Consider the following 21,607-nt stretch of genomic DNA (forward strand, 5'->3'; position numbering starts at 1 on the left):
AGTCCAGAAGTATACCCACACTTTCATGGTTAATTAATATTTGACAAAGGAGACAAGAACATACAATGGGGTAAAGATGGTCTCTTCAATAAATGGTGGTATTAATATTGTACAGATACATGCAAAAAAATGAAATTAGAACATGTTCATATATCATACACAAAAATAAATTCAAAATGAATTAAAGACTTAAATGTAAGACTTGAAACCATAAAAATCCTAGGAGAAAATTAGTAGTAAAAAGTTGGACATTCCTGGTAGCAATATTTTTTTCTGATATATTTCTTTGAGCAAGAGAAACAAAAGAAAAAAAATACAATCAAGCTTCCTGAAACTAAAGTTTTGCACAGCAAAGAAAATGAAAAGACAACCCACTGAATGGGAGAACATATTCACCAACGATACATCTGATAAGTGGTTAATATCCAAAGTTCATAAAGAAGTTGTACAACTCAACACCAAGAAAACAAACAATCCAATTTAAAAAATAGGCAAAGGACCTCAGTAGACACTTCTCCAACGAGGACATACAGATGGTCAATAGACCTATGCAAATATGCTCAAAGTCACTAATCATTTGAGAAATTCAAATTAAAACCACAATGAAATATCACCTCACACCTTCAGAATGCCTATCATCAATAAACCAACAAACAAGTGTTAGTGAGGATGTGGAGAAAAGGGAACCCTTGTGCACCGTTGGTGGGAATGCAGATTGGTTTAGCCACTGTGGAAAACTGTATGGAATTTTCTTAAAATATTAAAAAATGGAACTGTTTTTTGACCCAGTGATTCTACTTCGGGAAATATATCCAAAGAAAATTGAAACACTGGTTTAAAAGAATGTATGTACCCCTATGTTCACTGCAGCAATGTTTACAATAGCCAAGATTTTGAAGCAGCCCAAGTTCCCATCAGTAGATGAGTGGATAAAAAAGCTGTGGTATATTTACACAGTAGAATACATTGGGCCGTAATAAAGAAGGAAATCTTACCCTTTACAAAAGCATGGGTGGACATGCCCTGGCCGGTTTGACTCAGCAGTTAGGGTGGCGGCCTATGGTCCAGAGAGACCTGGGTTCGGTTCCCGCTAAGGGCACGTTCTTCGGTTGTAGTTTGTACCCAGCCCTGGTTGGGTCGTGCGGGTGACAACCACTCGATATGTCCCTTTCACATCAATATTTTTTTTTCTCTCTCTCTCCCTCCCACTCCATCTGAACAAAAAATGGAAAAATGTCCTCAGGTGAGGATAAAAAAAAAAGTATGCATGGACCTGGAGAGTATTGTCCTAAGTGAAATAAGCCAGTCAAAGAAAAACAAGTATCATATGATCTCACTCATAGGTGGAATTTAATGAATAAAATAAACTAACAAACAAAATAGAAACAGAGTCATAGATGTCAGAAGGGAGAAGTTAGGGGCATTGGGTGAAAAAGGTGAAGGGATTAAGCAAAAACAAAAACCTCAGAGACACAGACAACAGTATCATGATTACCAGAGGGAGGTAGAAGAGGGCAAATGGGGGATCATAAATTCAATAAATATTTTTTTAATTACTTGTATTGGTTCTCCCCCTCCCCGAAATATCTATTACTCTTCATTTCAAATGATGTGGTTCCAGATACTAAGACAAACAAACAAAAAAACCCTAGGCCTCATCTTTGATTCCTCCCTTTGCTCTACCTCCCACTTCCAACCATCAGCCTGTGTTGGAAGTTCTGCCTCCAAATTATTGTTCAGCTTATATCTCTCTGCTGTTACCACCTCAGTCATGATCATGTCTTAGTGGCTTTCTTGCTCCCCTTTTTATCCTCCTGTAATCCACTGTCCACACAACAGTCAGAGGGGTCTTTTAAAAACAGGAATTTTAAAAAACATTTTAACGATCATGTTCTTCCCTGCCTAAAACCCTCTCAAAGCTTCTGAGCACATTAGGAAAAAAAGATGAGCTTCGTGTCATGATACATCACCTGCTGTCCTGTTTGGACCACTCTTCCTCTTATTTACTGTGTTCCAGCCACTCCGGACTTTCTCACACTGGAACACTCCATTCCAGGGCTTCTGTGCTCCTTTTCTCTGCCTGAAACTACACTGATTATGTCAATTTTCTCCCACCCTGTTCTCTCCTCATTCCATCCATACCTTTCCCCACAGACATTCCCTGGCTGCAACCCTCTTCTCCCTCAGGTATCTGCAAGTATCTCCTCCTCGAAGAAGCCCTCCCTGAGCACTCCAAGTAAAGACGTCTATTTCCAATCTCCAACCAGCCTCCATCTCATCACTCACTTTTATTATTCACAGTGCTTATCAGTATTTAAATGGATCATGCTTATGTACGTGTTTACTTGCTCACTGACCATCTCCTATAAGGATGGATGCAAGCTCCATCAGTGTAGGAACTGTATCTGTCTTGTTCACTAATTGTGTTCCTCATACCCAGAATAGTGCTTGCTACACAGCAGAAGCTCAATAAACTTTGGCTGAATTCTAAATAAATGTGCTTTAGTTTCTTTATTTTAAATTATCCATTTCTTTGTTTTTACTGAATTATGTTTCTACTAAAAAGAAAACTTAACAGTACACAGGACTTAAGGAGATGTGACTTGCCTGAATGAGTGACATAAAACTCGACAGCCATATTTTAGAATAGCTGGACTGTGTATATCCTACTACACATTAACTTTGATATTGTTGTATAGTCAACAGGGCAACAATTCATCCAAGTTAATTAAAAAATGCCCTAAAAAGACTTAAGATAGTTATATAATCCAGTCTGCTTTCAGAATAAAAATATCTGTGACAAATTACACAAGTAATTCTGGTATATTTTTATCAGCCTGATAAAGTAATGTGAGGAATAATGATAGTCAGATGAGTTATTTTACTTACTAGTAAAGTCTTTTTTAGAATGGCCCAGCATAACTGAAAATAAGCAATTTGCAAGGTAGTCGTAATCCACACAGACTATCATCCCCAAAGGCACCAGTTCTGACCTCTCCATCAGAAATCATTTTCTACTGCATTAAAAAAATTTTCTCAAATGTAATATCTTCTTGATCATAAGACATTATCTTGTCTCTTTAACTTGACTTATTTTGTTTGAATATTTAATTAGATTAACACACTGCTCTTAGGAAAAGAAATATAATTTATGCTTAGGAAGAAGCCTAATAAAATTGTAACCTTACAGAAGAATGTTACTCTAAATAGTAATGTTATGGATTAATGAAAATAATCTTTGATGATAGGTATATCATATAATGTATCATATATCCTTTTTTTTAATCCTCACCCGAGGACACTTTTGCATTTTTTGTTCAGACAGAGCGGGAGGGAGAGAGAGGAAGAGAGAGAGAGAGAAACATCGACGCGAAAAGGACACATCGAGTGGTTGTCACCCGCACGACCAACCAGGGCCGGGGACAAACTGCAACCGAGGTACGTGCCCTTAGCGGGAACCGAACCCGGGTCTCTCTGGACCGCAGACCGACGCTCCAACCGCTGAGCCAAACCGGCCAGGGCTGTATCATATATCCTTAAACAGATATTATTAAATTTTTCTCATATGATGGAAGTCTACATAATAATAAATGCAAGGCTTGTTAGCATTAATGATAATTAATTCTGTATAATATTTTTACTTCACTTTTTAGAGTGAAATTTCCTCTGATATAAGTAAGCTGTTTTCCAGAGAGAAAGTATCTGAGAGCTTAGGAGAGTGAAGAGTGGAGGCAGACTACCAGGGTTGCAGTCTGGGCTTTGGTACTTCTTAGCTGTGGGATCTTGGGCAAGTCACTTACCTATTCTGTACACAATTTACACATCTGTAAAAACTTAATAATAATAGCAATCTCTTTATAGGACTGTTATGAAGATTAAAAGGGTAACACATGAAAAATACCTAGAAAATAGTTTTTAGCTCATACTATTCAGTAGATTTCAGCTATGATTCAGTATTTTTTGTTTCATTTCATAAATTCACTTACCATAGAAAAAGGAGCAAATTTCTGACCAAATTTATTTATGGACTAAATAGTAAATCAAATTACTGCTTATCAAGAACATACAACACATTATTTTCTCTATAGTTTCACTTACTTTGGGCTATTTCCCTACTCTTTAGTGGAAATGCTATACATTCTATTAAGGAAATGAAAACGGAGACTCAAACGAGTTATCTATTTATTTGTTTGCATCACTAGTAAATGTGTTAGTGGGGAAGAGAAGAGTCTACCTGGTAAGAAAAAGAAGGCACTCTGAGAGTAAGATAATAAGACCTATCAGTATAAGGAGATATAATTCAAAAAGTCTATAAAATTGCTAGAGTGAAGCTGGACATTTGTTTTTGCAGGTCCAAGCATCCAAAGAAAACAGAAAATCTGATAAGAGTTTTATAGCACCCATAAAGAAAAAAATTCCAGTAACTCAAGAGAACAATTATGGTTGCCATGAATGGGTCTATGTGCATGCCCGCTGACAAGGAAGGAAAGAAACTGTCAAAAAGAAGTTAAGAAATTTACTCAGAGCCAAATGGGATTCAGACTGGAGAGACCAGACAGAACCACACTTTTGCCCACTTCACTATACTGCTTCTGGTGCACAAAGCTCATTTATTTTTTTCTAAATAGTGCCACATTTTCACATGGTCAGATCATTCTGGGACAGGCTTTTGTGCTGTTATTTCTACTTATGCTCATGACTCGAGGCCATAACAGCCCTGTTTTTGGTAAAGAGAGAAAAACCTAAAGTACTGAGTCACCTCCATCCTAAATACGCCACTAGTCATCATCTCAGCTCTCACTCAGGTTTCACCATAGGAGAAGATCACAGTAAAACTACACCAAGAAGAAACATCACATTTACTTGGGCATCGCCTTCTCTGTAGGTTCGTTACCTATTCTTCTCCTTTCCTTGCCCCAGTGCCAGTCACCCAAACCTGTGGACCCTACTCCTGCATACTTATCAAATCTATTCCTTTGCTTGACCATCAGTACCACCTCCTTAGACCATCTGTTATCCAGAGCAATGTGATAACTCCAAACAGGACTCTCAGAACAAACAGAAAAGGTTAACCTTCTAAATAATTCATTTGTCATTTGCTTTAAAAAAAAATCTATAGACGGGCATTTTTAAAGAGATTTTTAAAAGAAAGTTGCATTCCAAAAAAAAAGTAGTATCCTAACATTGCCCAACTCAGACATTTTAATTATGTGAAAAACATTAATTTGATATAATATTTCAATCAGGATTACATTTAAGATACCAGTGTAATTCACATTTATATTCTAAATAACAAATTCCATAATACCTTGTAAATCTGTTCCTAAAACAATCATTTTACTATAGAGAAACAATAATATTTAAAAGTATAAAATAGTACCTGGTACTTGTGATTTAAAAATAAAGAATAAAAAGAATGGCAAAGCTTATTTCTATCTGATTGCTTCCTTTTATAGTTAGAAAGTTTTAGCACTACAGTTCTAACAAATATTTTATTGTAACATTGGTCTGATGTATGAGCCACTTTACTGAATTTAAAATTACAACTGGAATTAGTAACAACTTTTATCCCAGGTTTATTTAAATAGCACTATCCCTATTATAATTTAGAAAAAGATAGGTAAATAACTTTCTATTTTTGTTACAGGGAGTAAAGCCACAATGGTTGATCTATCAATCAATTCATTAATCAATGAGTCAACAAATTATTAAAACTATTACTTACGTTAAAGGTACATGTGAACTCAAAAGCCTAGTTACTGTTTTATGATTCAGTCCCACTTCTCTTTGGCTGTCATTCAGGAAAAACTAGGAAATGCATACCCTTTGAACAGCTTTTCCCACTTAAGAAGTAAAATATCTTTAGTTCTGACATTTACAGAAGGCTCTTGTGGTGAAACGATGCCGGTTCAGTGCGCATGGCTCTTATGTTGGCTGTATCTTCTGCCAAGCCAGCTCGCTGACACAAGTCAGGCCTCTGCTCAACGGGGACATCTTCAGAGGCCTTCCCCTGGCTACCTTCAATAAAATGCTAACCCTCACTTGCTGACTCCTGATTTATTGTTTTCATTGCATTTATTATTCCCTGACACGTTCAGTTGTTTGGTGGTTACTTCCTCCTATCAGAACGTTAGCTCCACTGGGGCAAAGATTTGTTTCACAAATCCTGTCTCCCCAGTGTGTGAGAGCTGCTTCCCATAGAAGGGCAGTTCAGTGAATTGCTGCTGAATGAATGAATGACATAAATCTAGAAAAGACTTAGTCAGCTGAAGTTTAGGAAGTGTGTCTTTTGGAAATACAATGACACCATTATTTTATCATCACTATTTTTATTATCTCTTTTGTACACTGCTTTTCAGCAGGATAAAGAGATAGCCTCTATCCACCTGCATAGAGACTGATGTTCTTCTAGAAAGAGCCAGAAGAGAGCACAATCTCTTATGCTGAGTATTGTTTGGGTAACAACATTACATGGCTCAGCTGATACTGTATTCCTGTTCCTCCATTTAATATCTTTCCCTGGTGACAGAACAAGCTATAAGTATAAATTAATTACAGTTGGTTGAATAAAGATATGCCAACTACTTTGATATTTCTTGCTGGTGCTGCCTTAACTAAATCAGACAATATCATAACCATATTTTTCAGACAAAATGTATTTTTGGATAACTCATAGTTCATTCTTGTCACCCAGCTCTAGGATTTAGGACCACAGTGGGAAGACATTTAAGAGATCATGATGACCACTTTCATTTAACAAATGAGTTGCGAGGAGTCCAGATTGGCTCCACCACTTAGACAAAGTTATTAGGTGAGGCCAGTTGGCAGAGAAAGAACTGTACGGCTTGACTCCCAAATCCAGTGCTCTTTTCCCTTCTCTGTTTCTACTAACAACAAAAGTTGTTTGTGGAAAAAAATGAGTCATATAGACATAAAAACATTCTGAATGTTAAAAAATACATGGCATAAAATATATTCATTGAAAAAACCCATTATTTTCCATTAATGACTATTATTTATTGAGAATTAAGACACTAGCAGCAGCAGCATATCGAAATCTCCATGACCCCTACATGTGACTTCTGAGATAGGCAAAAGCAACAGAGTATTAAAGGGAAGGTGATAGGAGTGATTGGTATTTGGAAGGGGAAGATGAGCAACTTGCAGGAGGATTTGAAAGAAGTTTGGAAATGACAATAAGTTTATCTAATGTAAGCATATGGCCCTGGTTGGTGTTGCTCAGTGGTTGGAGTGGCAGCCTGTACACCAAAGGGTCTTGGGTTTGATTCCCGGTCAAGGGCACATACCTGGGTTGCAGGTTTGATCTCCAGCCCGATCGGAGTGCGTACAGGAGGCAACCAATTGATGTGTGTGTCTCTCTCTCTGCTTCCCTCCCTCCCTTCCATTCTCTCTAAAAATCAATGGAAAAAATATACTGTGGTAAGGCTTAACAACAACAAAAGTAAACACATGTAGCCATATAACACATAAATGTAATGCTCAATTCTAACATGTTAATGAAGATAGTAGTGTAGACAGAAGCGGATTAATCATGAAGCTGATAAAGCTTAAAGTTTAGGAACTCTTCCTTGGAGGGTCTTTAACATTGTGTTCACATGACCGTGTTTTTATAAAAATTTGCAAGTGGTTAAGACCACTATTTTCTTTTTGACCACTCCCTCACCGTGTTCCCCTCATGTTAGGTGATGTTGGAGTGGCCACACTGCTTTTGAGATCCAGCTAAGGGGATGTTGAGTTGGAAATACATTATTTTTGGTTAGCGTGTTATGCAGGTCACTTTTATTTTATAGGGCTGTCATTCTCAGTGCAGAAAGAGCTTCCAGAAACACTCCTCGTCCTGCTGTGCCCACACACCTAGCATCATGACTCAAAAACAATGGTGCTAAACTGTTTAATGAGTTATGTCAGTTCAAAGAGTAGTTAAGATTAGTCACTGCACAAGAAATATTAAAATGACCTGAAATCTTACAGTTCATATCTGAAAAAAATATAGAGATTTTTCAATTTGATGATGATCCTAAACATTTAAACTGTATTATCTAAAAGGAGTTGTGATGCTAAAATGTTAATTAATAAGACCAAACTCTGATCCACCAAGCTAGAAGCAGAATTATCTTTCTATTCTCTCTATAGAAGGTATTATAATACTGTCATATAAAGAGGTAATTTAAGAATATGCAGCCAGCCTGGCCAGTTTTGCTCAGTGGTTAGAGCATCGGCCTGCAGTCCAGAGAGACCCGGGTTCGGTTCCCGCTAAGGGCACGTACCTCGGTTGCAGTTTGTCCCAGGCCCTGGTCGGGTCGTTCGGGTGGCAGCCACTCAATGTGTCCTTTTCAGGTCTATGTTTCTCTCTCTCTCCCTCCCTCCCATTCTATCTGAACATAAATGGAAAAGTGTCCTCGAGTGAGGATAAAAAAATAAAATAAAATAAATAAAAATAAAACCTAAAAAAAAAAAAAGAATATGCAGCCAAAAATGATAAAGAATGTATAATGTATCATTATAGAGCATTTTAATTTTGTTGACTAAGATGTTATGTTATATTTCTGGATTTTTGTGATGTTTGTGGTATTGTCAGCTTTGGGAGACTCTGAAAGAGCTGTAGTTTATAATGCCAAAATACACAAGCACATGAACAAGTAGCAATTATGTGTAAATCACCAAAGCCCATAATAAGCACATTGAAAACCTATTCATTGTGCAATAGCCCATTAACCATAATACACATGTACAGAGATTACAAATACCTGCTAGGCAGAAAGTTTCTAAAATTCACAGATAAACTTCTTTTTTTTCCCCTCCCCTTTTGGGCAGTTGCTATAAAAACAAACAACTTAAAGAATAATTTGATTTGGTATACAATCAAGGTCATTAAAAAATAGATTAGTAATTTTTTCTATTAAGAATTTAAGACTTCCTTCCTTCCTCAGAACAATAGCCAAACAGGTCCATAATCCTTTGAGGTAAGATAAATTTCAGGATCCAAACTATTTACTTAATTAATTTAAAGATTTCAGAAAGGTAATATGATACATATGCCATAAATTATGCAATAACACTTTATAATTAAACAATATTTCTGCAGTAAAATACAAAAAGATTCATATAAGTAATATAAAGATTATGAATAGTCTTAAATCATTTCAAGTCAGTTCTTGTTGCCAAATGAATTCAGGTCATGTGGCTTTGCCATCACATAAAAAAAAAAAAAAAAAATGGTTTGATGTTTTTCTGAGTTTTATTGTAATATGGAATTATAGATTAGGAATTGTGAGTCTATCTCCAGTAGCCCTCTCTATTTCTTTTTACTTTTGTAGTAGAAGGATAAATCACAGTCTCTCAAGGCCTAGGTAGTTTTATTTTTACTTGGTTATGCCCTTCTCCACCATGCCTAGGACTTTTCAAAGTAAATCAGAACAGAAACAATAGAAGAAGTTACTGTCCTCTTGAGGGTTTAACAGTGGTTGCTGGTAGCAGCCTCTTTCCTTAAAGCCCCGCCTGAAAAACAAGCTGCCTTTTTAAATGTTCCACAGGGCCACAGAAGGAGGAGAAAACTGATTGCACAGAATTTATAGATGGGGAAAAGTACGGCCTGAAATCATTCCTCCAGATTGTGGAGCAGGGCCCATAAATCCTGACAGCTCGAGGAGTGTCTGGACAGACCAGTGCTGAGGATTCTGGCAGCTCAAGGGCTGCTGCTGCTATCACTCAAAACTCAGACCTCAGGAACAAACAGGGCTCTAGGAGCGGCATGGAAACAAAAGCATTTGATATAGAAAGATCATAAAGTTATGAAATGGATGTAATTCGGCTACTTAGAACTCCCTGCTATAACTGACACAAATCTTACCCGGATCAACACATCCTTTCATCTTTTCATGGTAGATACATGAAGAACAAAACCATTAACTCAAGATTGTAATGAATGGAAAGAACAATGAATGGGGAACTTTTAGAGAAGCTTCTAAAAATCTAGGCACTGTCACTCCCTGGGGATATTAGGTTATGGCATTCAAGAAAGAGACTTGCCTCATTCTATATTGTGAAAAAGATGATGGGCAACATGAAGACACTGGTATAAAAAGCAGTCTGGCAATTATTTATCCTTTTGTTGTTAAGAGCAATTGTGGAGAACAGTATTGCTTACTAGGGAAAATATAATTTCACTGTACTCCAAAGCATCCAGAAACACAGAGCTTATTTGCTACTTTGCAATTCTTCAAAATAATTCTGCTGGAAGCAAGTCCTGAACTATTGTTATACAGATGATCACTGTTTTTACAGTTTTACAAACTTCTGTTCAAATATTTCATTGGAGGCAGCTGTGCATGTTTATTTTCCAGTAACAACAATGATGTAGAACAATGCTTATATTATACATATATTTTTATTTCCTTTGTTATTGTGTTTGCCAGAAAAATCCTAAGGACATTAGCCCATGGCATCAAAGTCTTCTACTGTAAGTAGATCAACATTTTAAATATGGCAAGTATAGAAGTACTGCCTATGAACAGTATCTAAGTTTAAGCATATAATGCTGTAATTTCCAGGATAATTTGTTTAATATGTTTCTTAGTTTCCATGTCTGTTTTATTCCTCTCCTAGTACAATACCAAACTTTACAAGATTTTATGTATTTGTGCATAATGTTTTATAATATGGTATATCTATATAGATTTGTTCTATTAGTTTGTTCATTTTTTAAAAATGTAATCAAGTGTATGCTCTTGTAGTGAGTTAGCCTCTTGCCTGATACTCTGAAGCAAATTGATTTTGTTACTTATTACCTTTCTGTACATCAGTTATCCCTGGAGTAATTTGGAATGTAGAGTTCAAGGAAAATGGAGGGAAAAAAATCTACCTAGGAAGATGAGAATTTGGCGCCATGTGGGCTACTTACCAATTCACAGAGCATGGCTGAAATGAATGCACAAGAGCGGCTGAAAAGGGAGTGCTGCTCTTGGCTGAGCCAATGGTCTCCCAGCCCTCCCAGGCATTCTCTGAGCTGTGCTCCCCATGTCTGACTGTGCCTACACGTCCTGCCCTGAGCTGATTCAGGCTCATAAAATACAGGCTCAAATTGCCTGGCCTGCACCTGCACAGAGACAGCAGCTCATGTCTTGTTGAAGTTCAGGAGCTGTAGCCAAAGGTGCAGTGCTGGGATTCAGGGAAGGAACAAATGGTTACTGTATCAGATAATGCTTTGTGGCAGCCTGGGCAGGGAGCATCCTGGGGCTTCTCAGTCCCAAATGACAGGGATGGGAAGTGTGACTGAAAGGAGCCCACAGATATGACTTTAATTAAGAACAGGTCCACTCTGCACAAGAGGAAATTCTCAAATTATTCTTGGATCTGTCAAGAACAAATGAATTCATTTTTGGTAAAATATGATGACTGAAATTGAGATGAATCATTTTATTATTGAAAATTGTCAGTTTAGAGAATTCAACATGTCCAGGATCTTTGTCCTAAGATATTATTTAATCAATTATTTGAATATGGAAATCTATAGTTTATGTCTATATCTCTGTTTTGCCACCAAAAAATACCCCTGGGCAATATTTAGCATATTTGTAACAGAAAAAAAAAACATACTTCAAGGACAGTGTTGTAAGAAGGACCACTATACAGAAGTAAAATTTCCATTTTAAGCATTTACTAAAAATTGATATTAAGAACTAAGAGAGGTCAAACAAAGGAGAACAGTAAAAAGCCTAAAAAAGATTCTAATTCTGTACTAACACTAAAAACATGCTCCCTTTAAACTGGAAAGACCTCTTTCATAAAATGTAAAGAGCTGGGTTTTTTAAGCAACATCTCTTCACCTTCTGTTTTATATATATAATTTTTAAAAATGAGGCTACTAGTAATAATTTCTATTTTCACTTACTTTATTAATAAACAGGTTATTGGGTTTGAAAACCTTTCTGAATAAATGTGACAGTATGTGATATAAGGTACTTAATATTTTGCCCCATTTAGTCACTTCCTTGGCTGAAATTCCTAAACCTCATTAGGTGATTTCTTCCAATTTATGGCAGATGGACAGTGACCACAGGATACAAAATGAACAGCTGTCCTCCTCCCCTTTTGCACCTTTCCCTTTCAGTCCTATCCCCATTCCCTCACTTACAAAATATTTATATTCCTTCCCTTTCATGGCCACTCCTATCATAGGGAGAAAGGGACCAATTCTCTTTCAACCGTGGAATGCCACGCATTGCCAGCCACTTTCAGGTGCCCAACCCTGTGCAGGTCTCCTCCCAAGCCCACAGCATAGAACCTTTGTTAGAGCCTAAGTTGGGAGAAACATGAATTAAAATACAGTTTGAAAATAGACAACGATGCTCAAAGTGAGTCACTCACTTTGATGAGGCTTAAAAAATAAATGTCAGTAATTCACTTATAAATATGTTCTACTAATATTTATTGAGAGCCATTCCAATAGAAGGGACATAACAGTGAACCACAGGATGAGAAGAAATTGATAACTGATATAGTCTAATATTTTCTCCAACATGAAAACTCACCCCATTGCCCTCACCTGATACCTCTGAATCCCCACTTCCTCTGTACTTATTTAATGGTACTTATTTCACTCTGTTTTGATTTATACACTGGCCATTTCTGCTTATCAACTTTTAAGCTTAGATGTTTCCTTGGGGGCTAAGAAGTGTACAAGTATCCCTCTTTGTAAACAGGGTTGAATTTTGCTCATAACTACAACTAAATATGAACTGAATTTAATGGAATATATATATATATATGAGTTTATTTAAACTAGTCTTTTAAAATATACATTCCTTAAAAAGGAATAGGTCAACTTCAGGATGAAGAAGCAGGATAATTTGAATTACAATCACTTCCAAACCTTTATTTATTAAATTTTGATAACATAGAAATGTTCCATATACAAATATTTCAGTTTTGTGTTAATACAGATCTTTGAGGATCTAAAAATCATCATAAGCAAAACTCATTTTAATATCTTTTATATCCAAGAATCTTACACTCAAATAAAATATATATATTTAACCTTATAAAACATATGTATTAAATTAACTTTACCATTCAACTTTTCTAAAATTCTGTTTCTATTTATATTTGTTTTGAGCTCAAGTCACTGGAGATTTTGTTAGTCTCGTACTTGGAGATTTCCATGTTTCCAGAAGAGGTTTTCACTATTTCATAATAAATTCCCCAAGGTCTTACTTACCAAGGAGAGTGACTTCTGAAAACAATGAGAATCTTATTTAGAAATACATTTCAGTAAGTTCACAGAGGAAATGAGCAATTATTCATACGAATATATGGAGGGATCAATTTCTCCTCCCTCTGAATTAGCTGTTCTAAAAGAGTTGAAGGAGAGTTTCTCTATTGAATCAATTCTGAGTAATTAAGAAGTATATGAATTAGGCTTGCGGGGAAAACCTGTTTCCTTTTTGCTGAATGCAATACCTCTTACAAGTGGCATTTTATTCATTATGTCTATTTGAGATAATAACGCTGTATTTCTTTTACAATTCAATCTTTTATCGATAAGAGTACCTTTAACTTTGATTCAAATTTTCTAAATATAGTCATACAAAATGAGTAGCTCTCATTTATCTTAGAGACTCTGCATACACACAGTACACAGAGAATTCAGGTCTACTAATATTTTCATATCTTAATCGGCAAATATAAAACATTTATGATTTAATGAATTTCCTCTGTCGTGAGATGATTAAAACAATCAAAGCAGTAAACACACACACACACATACATATTTAGAATATTCATAAGTAAAAATGTACTAATTTTATAAATTATGGACAAATAGTAGATTCTAGCTAGTTCAATAATAACAAGCTGGTGAACACATGGATATATATTTTTTGTCTACTGGCTTCGCTAAAAGTATTGGTTTTTTTTTGTGATTCTCCATTTCCTTCTGGGTCATCTTTTCCATTGATTGAGGTCCTCACCACCTCCCCCAAATCCTCTTTTGGCATGAAATGTTTGAATCACACCAATTTAGCATTTAGTGATGCTATTATGAATATCTCTGTAACAGCTACTTTTCACTCAGGCAAGAAATATTTATAAGCAGCTACTTATTCTGAGTCCTTGGGCTAGAAGCTGAGAATACCATGATGGACAAGACAGATTTATCTCCTAATCCTAACTATTTGTTCCTCATGGCATATGTTTTTAAATGTTTTACCTTTAATTCCCATTTGGTTGATGAATTCAATTAATCTGAAGAAAGAGTTCGGCTGTTGAACAAGTATATATTTCTTTATTGCTCAAGACAGAAAGAGGCCATTTTTCTGATCTCAATGCCTATTAGATAAGTTTAAAATCCCCAATCAATATAGATTAACTCTTCAGACAGACACAGTTTTATCTGACATTGCTCATAGCTATCTCTGGCCAGTCCTGCTCTAGGAGGGTACTCACATTTCCATCCTAACCCTCACTCTGTATCATCACCTGCAAAACTTTTATCCTTTCCAGTGACTCATGTTGGCTTTCAGAGATTCTTTTTTTTTTTTTTAATGCGGTAACACTGATAATTATATTGAATAAAACTATGATTTTTGAAAAATAGATACATAGTCTAAAATATGCTGCCGAAGATAAGAGCCTGCAGATTTATAGGACTAAAATGTTGTGATTGCCTCCTCCCCAACTTGCCTCCATCAAATCCGTAGAGCAATCCTTGATGAGACAAGTAAGAGTGTAGATATATTTCTATCACATTAACAATATATTAGGAACAAGCTTGGCAGATTGAGTGACTGGTAAAAATCCCCCTGAACTTTGAGAATTCCCATGTATCCTTAGGCAATATTTATAATTTAAGAAAAAAGAAGCCTCCCTGAATTGCTGTACCCTCCAAGACCTAGTTGGCATCTGTTACCATGGGGACCTGTACACATGACCATCTCTGCTTATAAAAGTCTGGCAGTTCTCTGAAAGAGGGTTCATTCTCTGCACACATCCAGAACCTTCTACCACACTGCTAGGTACTTACTATACAAGTGTTTTGTTTTTTCACTTTTTTGTTTTATCTTAGTTCAAGTTAGCTCAAGTCAATGCTGGACACACAGCAAATATTTGGTGAATTCTTGTTAAGTGAATGACAGATACCATCACTTCCCTTGGACACAGTACTCTGCCCGGGAAAGCTGAGTTTGGAGGCATCTGTAAGATAATGGTTTACAAGGGAAACATCTAAAGTTTTTTTTCCTATCCCAGAGGAAATCTAAAGGAAATGGGTAAATGCCCCTAAGGCAACAACCATAAATTCCACAAGTTGAATCTAATGAATCATGTGAGAATTGTTAACAGATCGATGCCTCAGCAAAGAGACAGATATGAGATCTTTCATTGGAATGAAAAAATAAAAAGTTCTTCTAAGAATATTTTAAGACACTTTTCAAAATGATTTAGATGTTGATAATGTGATAAATTTCAGTTTGCAGAACTGCATTTTAGGATGCTTTAACTTTATAACTCATTTAGATCAGATAGTATATTTATATGTATATGTTATATATACATACACACACACACACATATATTAGAAGATTTGGGAAGGCATTGCTGCATTGAGACAATAGAGTTTATTGAAACACTCCTTAGTAATTCAAGAAATTTCTGTATATGTACCTCTGAGGTACTTGAGACTCTTGGGTAACGCTTGTCATGTAATTGAAAATGTTTACAAGAGCAATATAAAAACATCAGGGCAATAGTTTATTCAATCGTGGTTATGTATGCATATAAACATAATTCACCACTAAAGATAAAAATAGTGATAGAATCCCCTAGAAAATTCCTATGCTACATGTGAATTATCACACCAGACAATGAACACTGAACATGCTAAAGGACTTTCTGAGCAGTGACAGTAAATCTGACTGACCATATTTAAACACATTACGAGTATAGAGTTGGAGAATTCCACAATATGCAGATAAATATAAAATGTGAACTGTAGGCATACAGTGTTGTTGTTTTTTAACATACTCAATATAATTCTGAACTGAATATAAATGTAATAGCTACTTGACTATGGTTGCTATTTTGGTATTTGGTTATTGTGGGGCTTGTAAAGCTTCAGGATGAATACACGTCATTATAACATCTCTACAATTTGTGTCTGTGCCCCAGTCTTGCCTTCATACCATCCATATAAACATAGTAACGTTACCCCAAACACTCATAATGAGATACATGAAACTACTGCTGCAAAGTTCTGCCCACTATACTGTATTTACCATTCAGCACCATACACCACATGGCTATAGATTTGCCACTACACTGTTTCTTAGCCACCCTAATCTGTTTAGGTCCAAAATTTTTATTTTCAAGATTTAGTAAGCAAATTTCCCAATGATGTTCTTAAGCAATAAACTATAATTTCTTTTACTGAATATGTTCTGTTGCATCCCAAAACAATGACATGCTAAAATTTCACTTTTAATTCTAAAACTGACACTCAAAACTTTTTCCTTTTTAGTTATAAAGTTGATCTACTACCCCTCTCACTTTCCCTCCCTCCCCCCATTTTTCTCTCCTCCCTGATTCTGTTTCTCATCTGTCTTCTAACCTAAAATCCAAATCCATGTTTTAAATAACACAAACAACTCTCTAACCTGGGGCTGCAGCCCTCTGGCATGAGGGGAAATCAAGGGCTCTTGTTAGTCACATGTTTGCATCTAGTCCTAAATCTGGGGTGTGGTGCTTATTCTGAGTTTTGGGTGTCAGGTACCAAACACTGCATTTTCTGAATAACTCCTTTTTTTGGCCCTTTTTCTTCATCTCTATTGTTCATGGTAGGGTGCTACCAAAAAGTGAGAAAATAAAGAATCGACATCAGCTCTACAGTATATTCTTTACTACTTATAAAATTAGACCTTTGTTTTTCCTTTAAGAAAGGATAATTTAATTGGTGCTGGATCTCTTACCCTGAATAAAATTAAAATACTAATAGAATTGTGAGGCATATATTTTAAAGTGAATTCTCTTGTGTTCTTTAATTGCTAAAAGATAATATCTGAAATTAATATTCATTGATCTAACAAAAGAAAGAATAAATACTCAGAATACAGATAAATAGGAAAACATTACTCAGCTTATTTTTTTATATTAATAACATAATGAATTTAAACATATTTTTTCTGGTTAAGAACCTCTAAGTTACTTGCCTATCATGCTGGAATTTAAAATTTTTGTTTTTGTAGCACCAGAATTTTAAAAACTGAACTTTATGTTTTATAATTATAACAATATTATATACATTCTCATTATAGAAAGCTTGCTAATAACAGACCAAAGAAAACACTCAAACAAATTCATCATCTTGTTTTTGCTAACCCTTTTCCTGCTGATCTCATGTGGACTTTCCAACAGTCTGTAAGTTGTAGGTCAGGCTATCAATGTGAGAAGGAAATAACCCAAACTGGAACCAGGCAAGTTTCACAAAATACATACAGGAGCTTAGATGACACACACTGACAAGGACGTGACAACTATATGACTGGAAGAAAATTGCTCAACCACAGTGCGTCCCTGGCTGTGAGGACACTGATTTGCTCCTGGGACTAGGAGGCCATTGAAAGACACCGTCCTCTCACTAATGGTGGCTCTCCGGACGCAGGAGGTAGGAATTTGAGGATGCTGGCCCAAACCTCATGTCAGGAGGATGTTTTCATGTTATGGCATCAAAAGTCATAAAGCTAGCCTCCATCTAAAAGACAATATATTTCTTAACCTAGAACATTCCCTTTGGAAGCTTACACATGTTATTTATTATTATACACCTATAAAAATTAGAATGGAAAGTAATATGATAGATAGCAAAACTATAAACACTTAATCAAACACACTCACACTGAATGCTTTGGGTAGAAATTTTTAGTTATAATGTGAAAGCACTTAAAAATATCGCCAGATACAGTCAATTTTCATTATCTAAATATGAATTAAACATAGATTATTTATGTCAAACATGAAGCCCTAATTGGTTTCTCTAAACCACCAATAATTATCTCTTTCATTACCAGTCAGTAAGAGTGCAGGAAATTGAACAGATTTCAATCTTAATCTGAGCAAAACATAATTAATAAAGTAATTCTGCTATAACAGGATGTTTTGGATTATATGTATCATTTCAAAATATCACTCGCTGCAGGAGAGATGTGGGAACAGAATGTAGCATTTAAACATTTTTTATTTCACTCTAAAAACGCTGTCAATTATTTACTGCAACATGAGACTTACTCTTCTCTAAATTTAAAAGCATTTGGCACTACATTCCTGATGGTATACTATGGTTAAAACAAACATTTCCAAATTAAATTGCTATAATTGCTAAAAACACTTACCAATGGAAAATTGGAGCACAGAGGCTGTTGTTGTATTAAGGCCTGTGGTGATCTAGAAAAAGGAATATACCAAAATAAGACAAGATAGAGAGGAGAGAAATGGAGAAAGACATCCAGAGGAGGGAGGAGGAAAAAGAAGAGGAAAGGAAGAGGTCATAAGCAGAGGTTGTTATTTATCCAGTGGTCAGCTTATTTCTATTGATATGTCTGAACACAGACATATTTTGATTCTCTGTGGAAAACAAAACTGTGAGGTCCTGACTGAGGCACTCGTACTATATTTCTTACTGTATCTTGAAAACTGCTTGTAATCTACCAGTGAATCCTAACCGTGTGAGGACGCTAACATAGCCCCTCCACTCAGCCCACCACCACCCCACCATCCTACACTGACAGATCCTGGATCCAAAGCTAATGTCATAAAAAGGTTAACAACCACACACTCACACTGGGAGGTAAATTATGAGTAAATGAAGAGAATAAGATTATTTTAAAAAGTAAATAGAATTATAACAGCTAACACATGTAGGATTTCTTTTGGGGGCAATGAAATGTAAAATTGATGGTGGCAATGGTTGTATAATTTTGTGAATAAACGGAAAACTGTAAATTGTATGCTTTACAAGAACGAATTGTAGAATATATGAATTATTTCTCAATAAAAATGTTATCCGCCCCCGCCAAAAAAAAAAAAAAAAAAAAGTAATCAAATAAGGAGCGTAGAAATATCCTTCTCACACATTTCTATTACTTTCCCTTAGTTTCATAATTTTCTCCTTTCTGAAAGAGACATGATACCTTAATTTAAAAAAATTTAAATTAAAAAATGTTTTACTTATTTATTCTTCAGAGCACCTACTCCGATCCACACCAGCTCAAATGAAATGAGAATTAAGGTTCCCATTTTCAAGGACTCTCTTGTGTTTTTGACCCTGTAAGCTAAAGTATGGGATACCTCCCATTGCTGCTCCTATAAAACAGAAAACAAGTAACTGTGTTTTCACCATGGCAGACACAGTAGGTTGTCTTACTTTTACTTATAATATGCCACAATGACATCATTAGCTTTTTCTCTGTACTTTATAAGTCCCCATGTGATTGAGTCCACAAGTGCAGAATAGTCTAAACGTACCCAGTGCATGGACTGCAGTGAGAATTAGGGACAAACTAAGTGAGCAAGCCTCTTGTTCTGCCAGATTCAGCTGAGGCATGACTATCAGAGATTCTGCTTCTACCACATGTTTTGGAAAGATAACTGAACATGTGCCTTAAATACATAGACTTAAAATTAATGAAGAAGCAGGAAAGGTAATGCAGGAGAGGGCAAGAGAGGCATTTTATAAGTTGTCCACATATCAGTATAGGTATCAGTTCCTAGTTGATTTTAACCATTGCAAAACTTACTGCTGTCAAGTGTCAGAGGAAATTCTCTATTTAATTTAAATCCTTCATTATCATAGATTATCTGATCAAAGGAAACTGATCAGAATCATTTCCTGTTCCACTGTCCTCACCAGAGTCATTAGAGTAAAAGTCACCAGCAGAATTTTCTTTAAGTAAGGAGCTCCTTTTCAAGATACCTTGAAAAGAAATCTGGTGATTCTTTTTTTTTCAAAGCTTTTAGAGAATGTTCAATTACTTGTCCTCATGAGTTTCCACTTGGATAATTTGATGTTCAAGTTCAAAGAGGCACATGAAGATTTAAAAATTTTTCACAGAATCAAAATGAACACTCTTTCCCCCTTTGATTTTATGTAACTGAGTAGATTCCTGGATGAATTATGAAACACTCTTGAATACAAGTTCTTTGAAACAATGCTATTATATAAGTTAACAGCACTATGGCCCCTGCTACTGCTAGTGCACTAACATACTAGACAATCCTATCCTGATGGTGTAATAAATGATGCTGTGTCACCTGCATGATCAAGTGCCACAGCTGTGACCTCTGCTAGCAAACAGCAGGTTGCTTGAAATACTGCCAAATTTCAAATTACATGTGTTAACTGAGGGTGACCCTAGACTTTGATTAGTCATTGATTCTACTTTTTTTTTTTCTTCACCAGGAAAGCTAAGGACTAGCAGAGTGGTTGACTCTCATTTCTGTCCATGTACCCATTTAGTTTACTAGTAAAATTGTCAGCTACAAGAAAGAATTGGAAAATGAAGAGGAAAAAATTAACAAAAAGCATTGCCTATAAAATCTATTCACCTATATTTTCCTTTGGGCATTATAAATTATTTGTTATTCTGGAGTTCAAATATGTAATTTTAGTCTGCAAAATTATTAGGCCTTTATATCTGACATTCTGAAAACTAAAGGGCCACATAAAGGGCTTTTGATAAACAATAAAGCAACTAGGAATGTCGGGCACAGAACTTCTTTCTACCAAATCTCAGTGTTCTTAAACTATCAAACAAATTCCAAACTATAGAAAATTAGTATGATCACTAAATGAATCTGAAGAATTCACAGTAGGTTGAGGCTATTCATTCTGCATCTCTTTCTTGCAAAATTTTATTGAGTTTAATCGTGATTTAGCCAAACTTACCCTTGGAGCTAAACTACATTTACAAATATGTGAGAATGATTCAATAAATATATTCTTTTTTAAAACATAGAGGGTAACATAACTAATTTGTTTTAAGCTCTGAGAGAACACATTTTTCTCTTAAAAGAGTGGATAAATGCATTCCTCATTAACTTTATTTCAGACTAGCCAAATGAATAAAGTTGGGTGCTGGCACCTGAAACATGAAGACTTCACTGAGCTAAATAAAATGTGTGAGGGCCACGCAGCACAGCAGCAGTGAAAACATAAACGTATGGTGCGCCCACTGACAGCAGATGCCACCTCTCACTAACTCTAACTACGAAAAAATGAAATGGCCATTTGACTAAATTCACAAAATGGAGATGCTCTTTTTCATTTTAAAAGACAAAACATTATAATCGATGGTTCTCTCTCATCCATGTTTCTCTGTCCCTCCCTTCCTCTCCCTCTCTTTCTAAAAAAACCCACAAAAAATGAAAACAATAAAAACACATAAAAGATAAAGCATTAGCCTTTAGTATGGGTTTTTGCTTGTAGTTCTTTGTTTCACAACTTCAGTAAGAATTAGATTTATTAATAATAAGAAGGCATATTTTTTTTAAAAGTTTGAGGGCTAATAACTTTCATCAGTCCTCATGTACAACCGTTTTCACT

At 35.6% G+C, this 21,607-nt stretch overlaps 1 protein-coding gene across 2 annotated transcripts in view; it reads right to left on the reverse strand.

The window, feature by feature from the left end:
- RELN (reelin) overlaps positions 1-21,607 on the reverse strand; it is a 576,569-nt gene that overhangs the window by 262,413 nt on the left and 292,549 nt on the right. For both annotated transcript variants that reach the window (XM_036246852.1, XM_036246851.1), the window contains exon 8: positions 18,399-18,450. In XM_036246852.1, the coding sequence (XP_036102745.1) occupies positions 18,399-18,450 (52 nt within the window). The remainder of the gene's footprint in view (positions 1-18,398; positions 18,451-21,607) is intronic.

The sequence above is a fragment of the Molossus molossus genome, unplaced genomic scaffold (genome assembly GCF_014108415.1).
Source record: "Molossus molossus isolate mMolMol1 unplaced genomic scaffold, mMolMol1.p scaffold_m16_p_7, whole genome shotgun sequence".
NCBI lineage: Eukaryota > Metazoa > Chordata > Mammalia > Chiroptera > Molossidae > Molossus > Molossus molossus.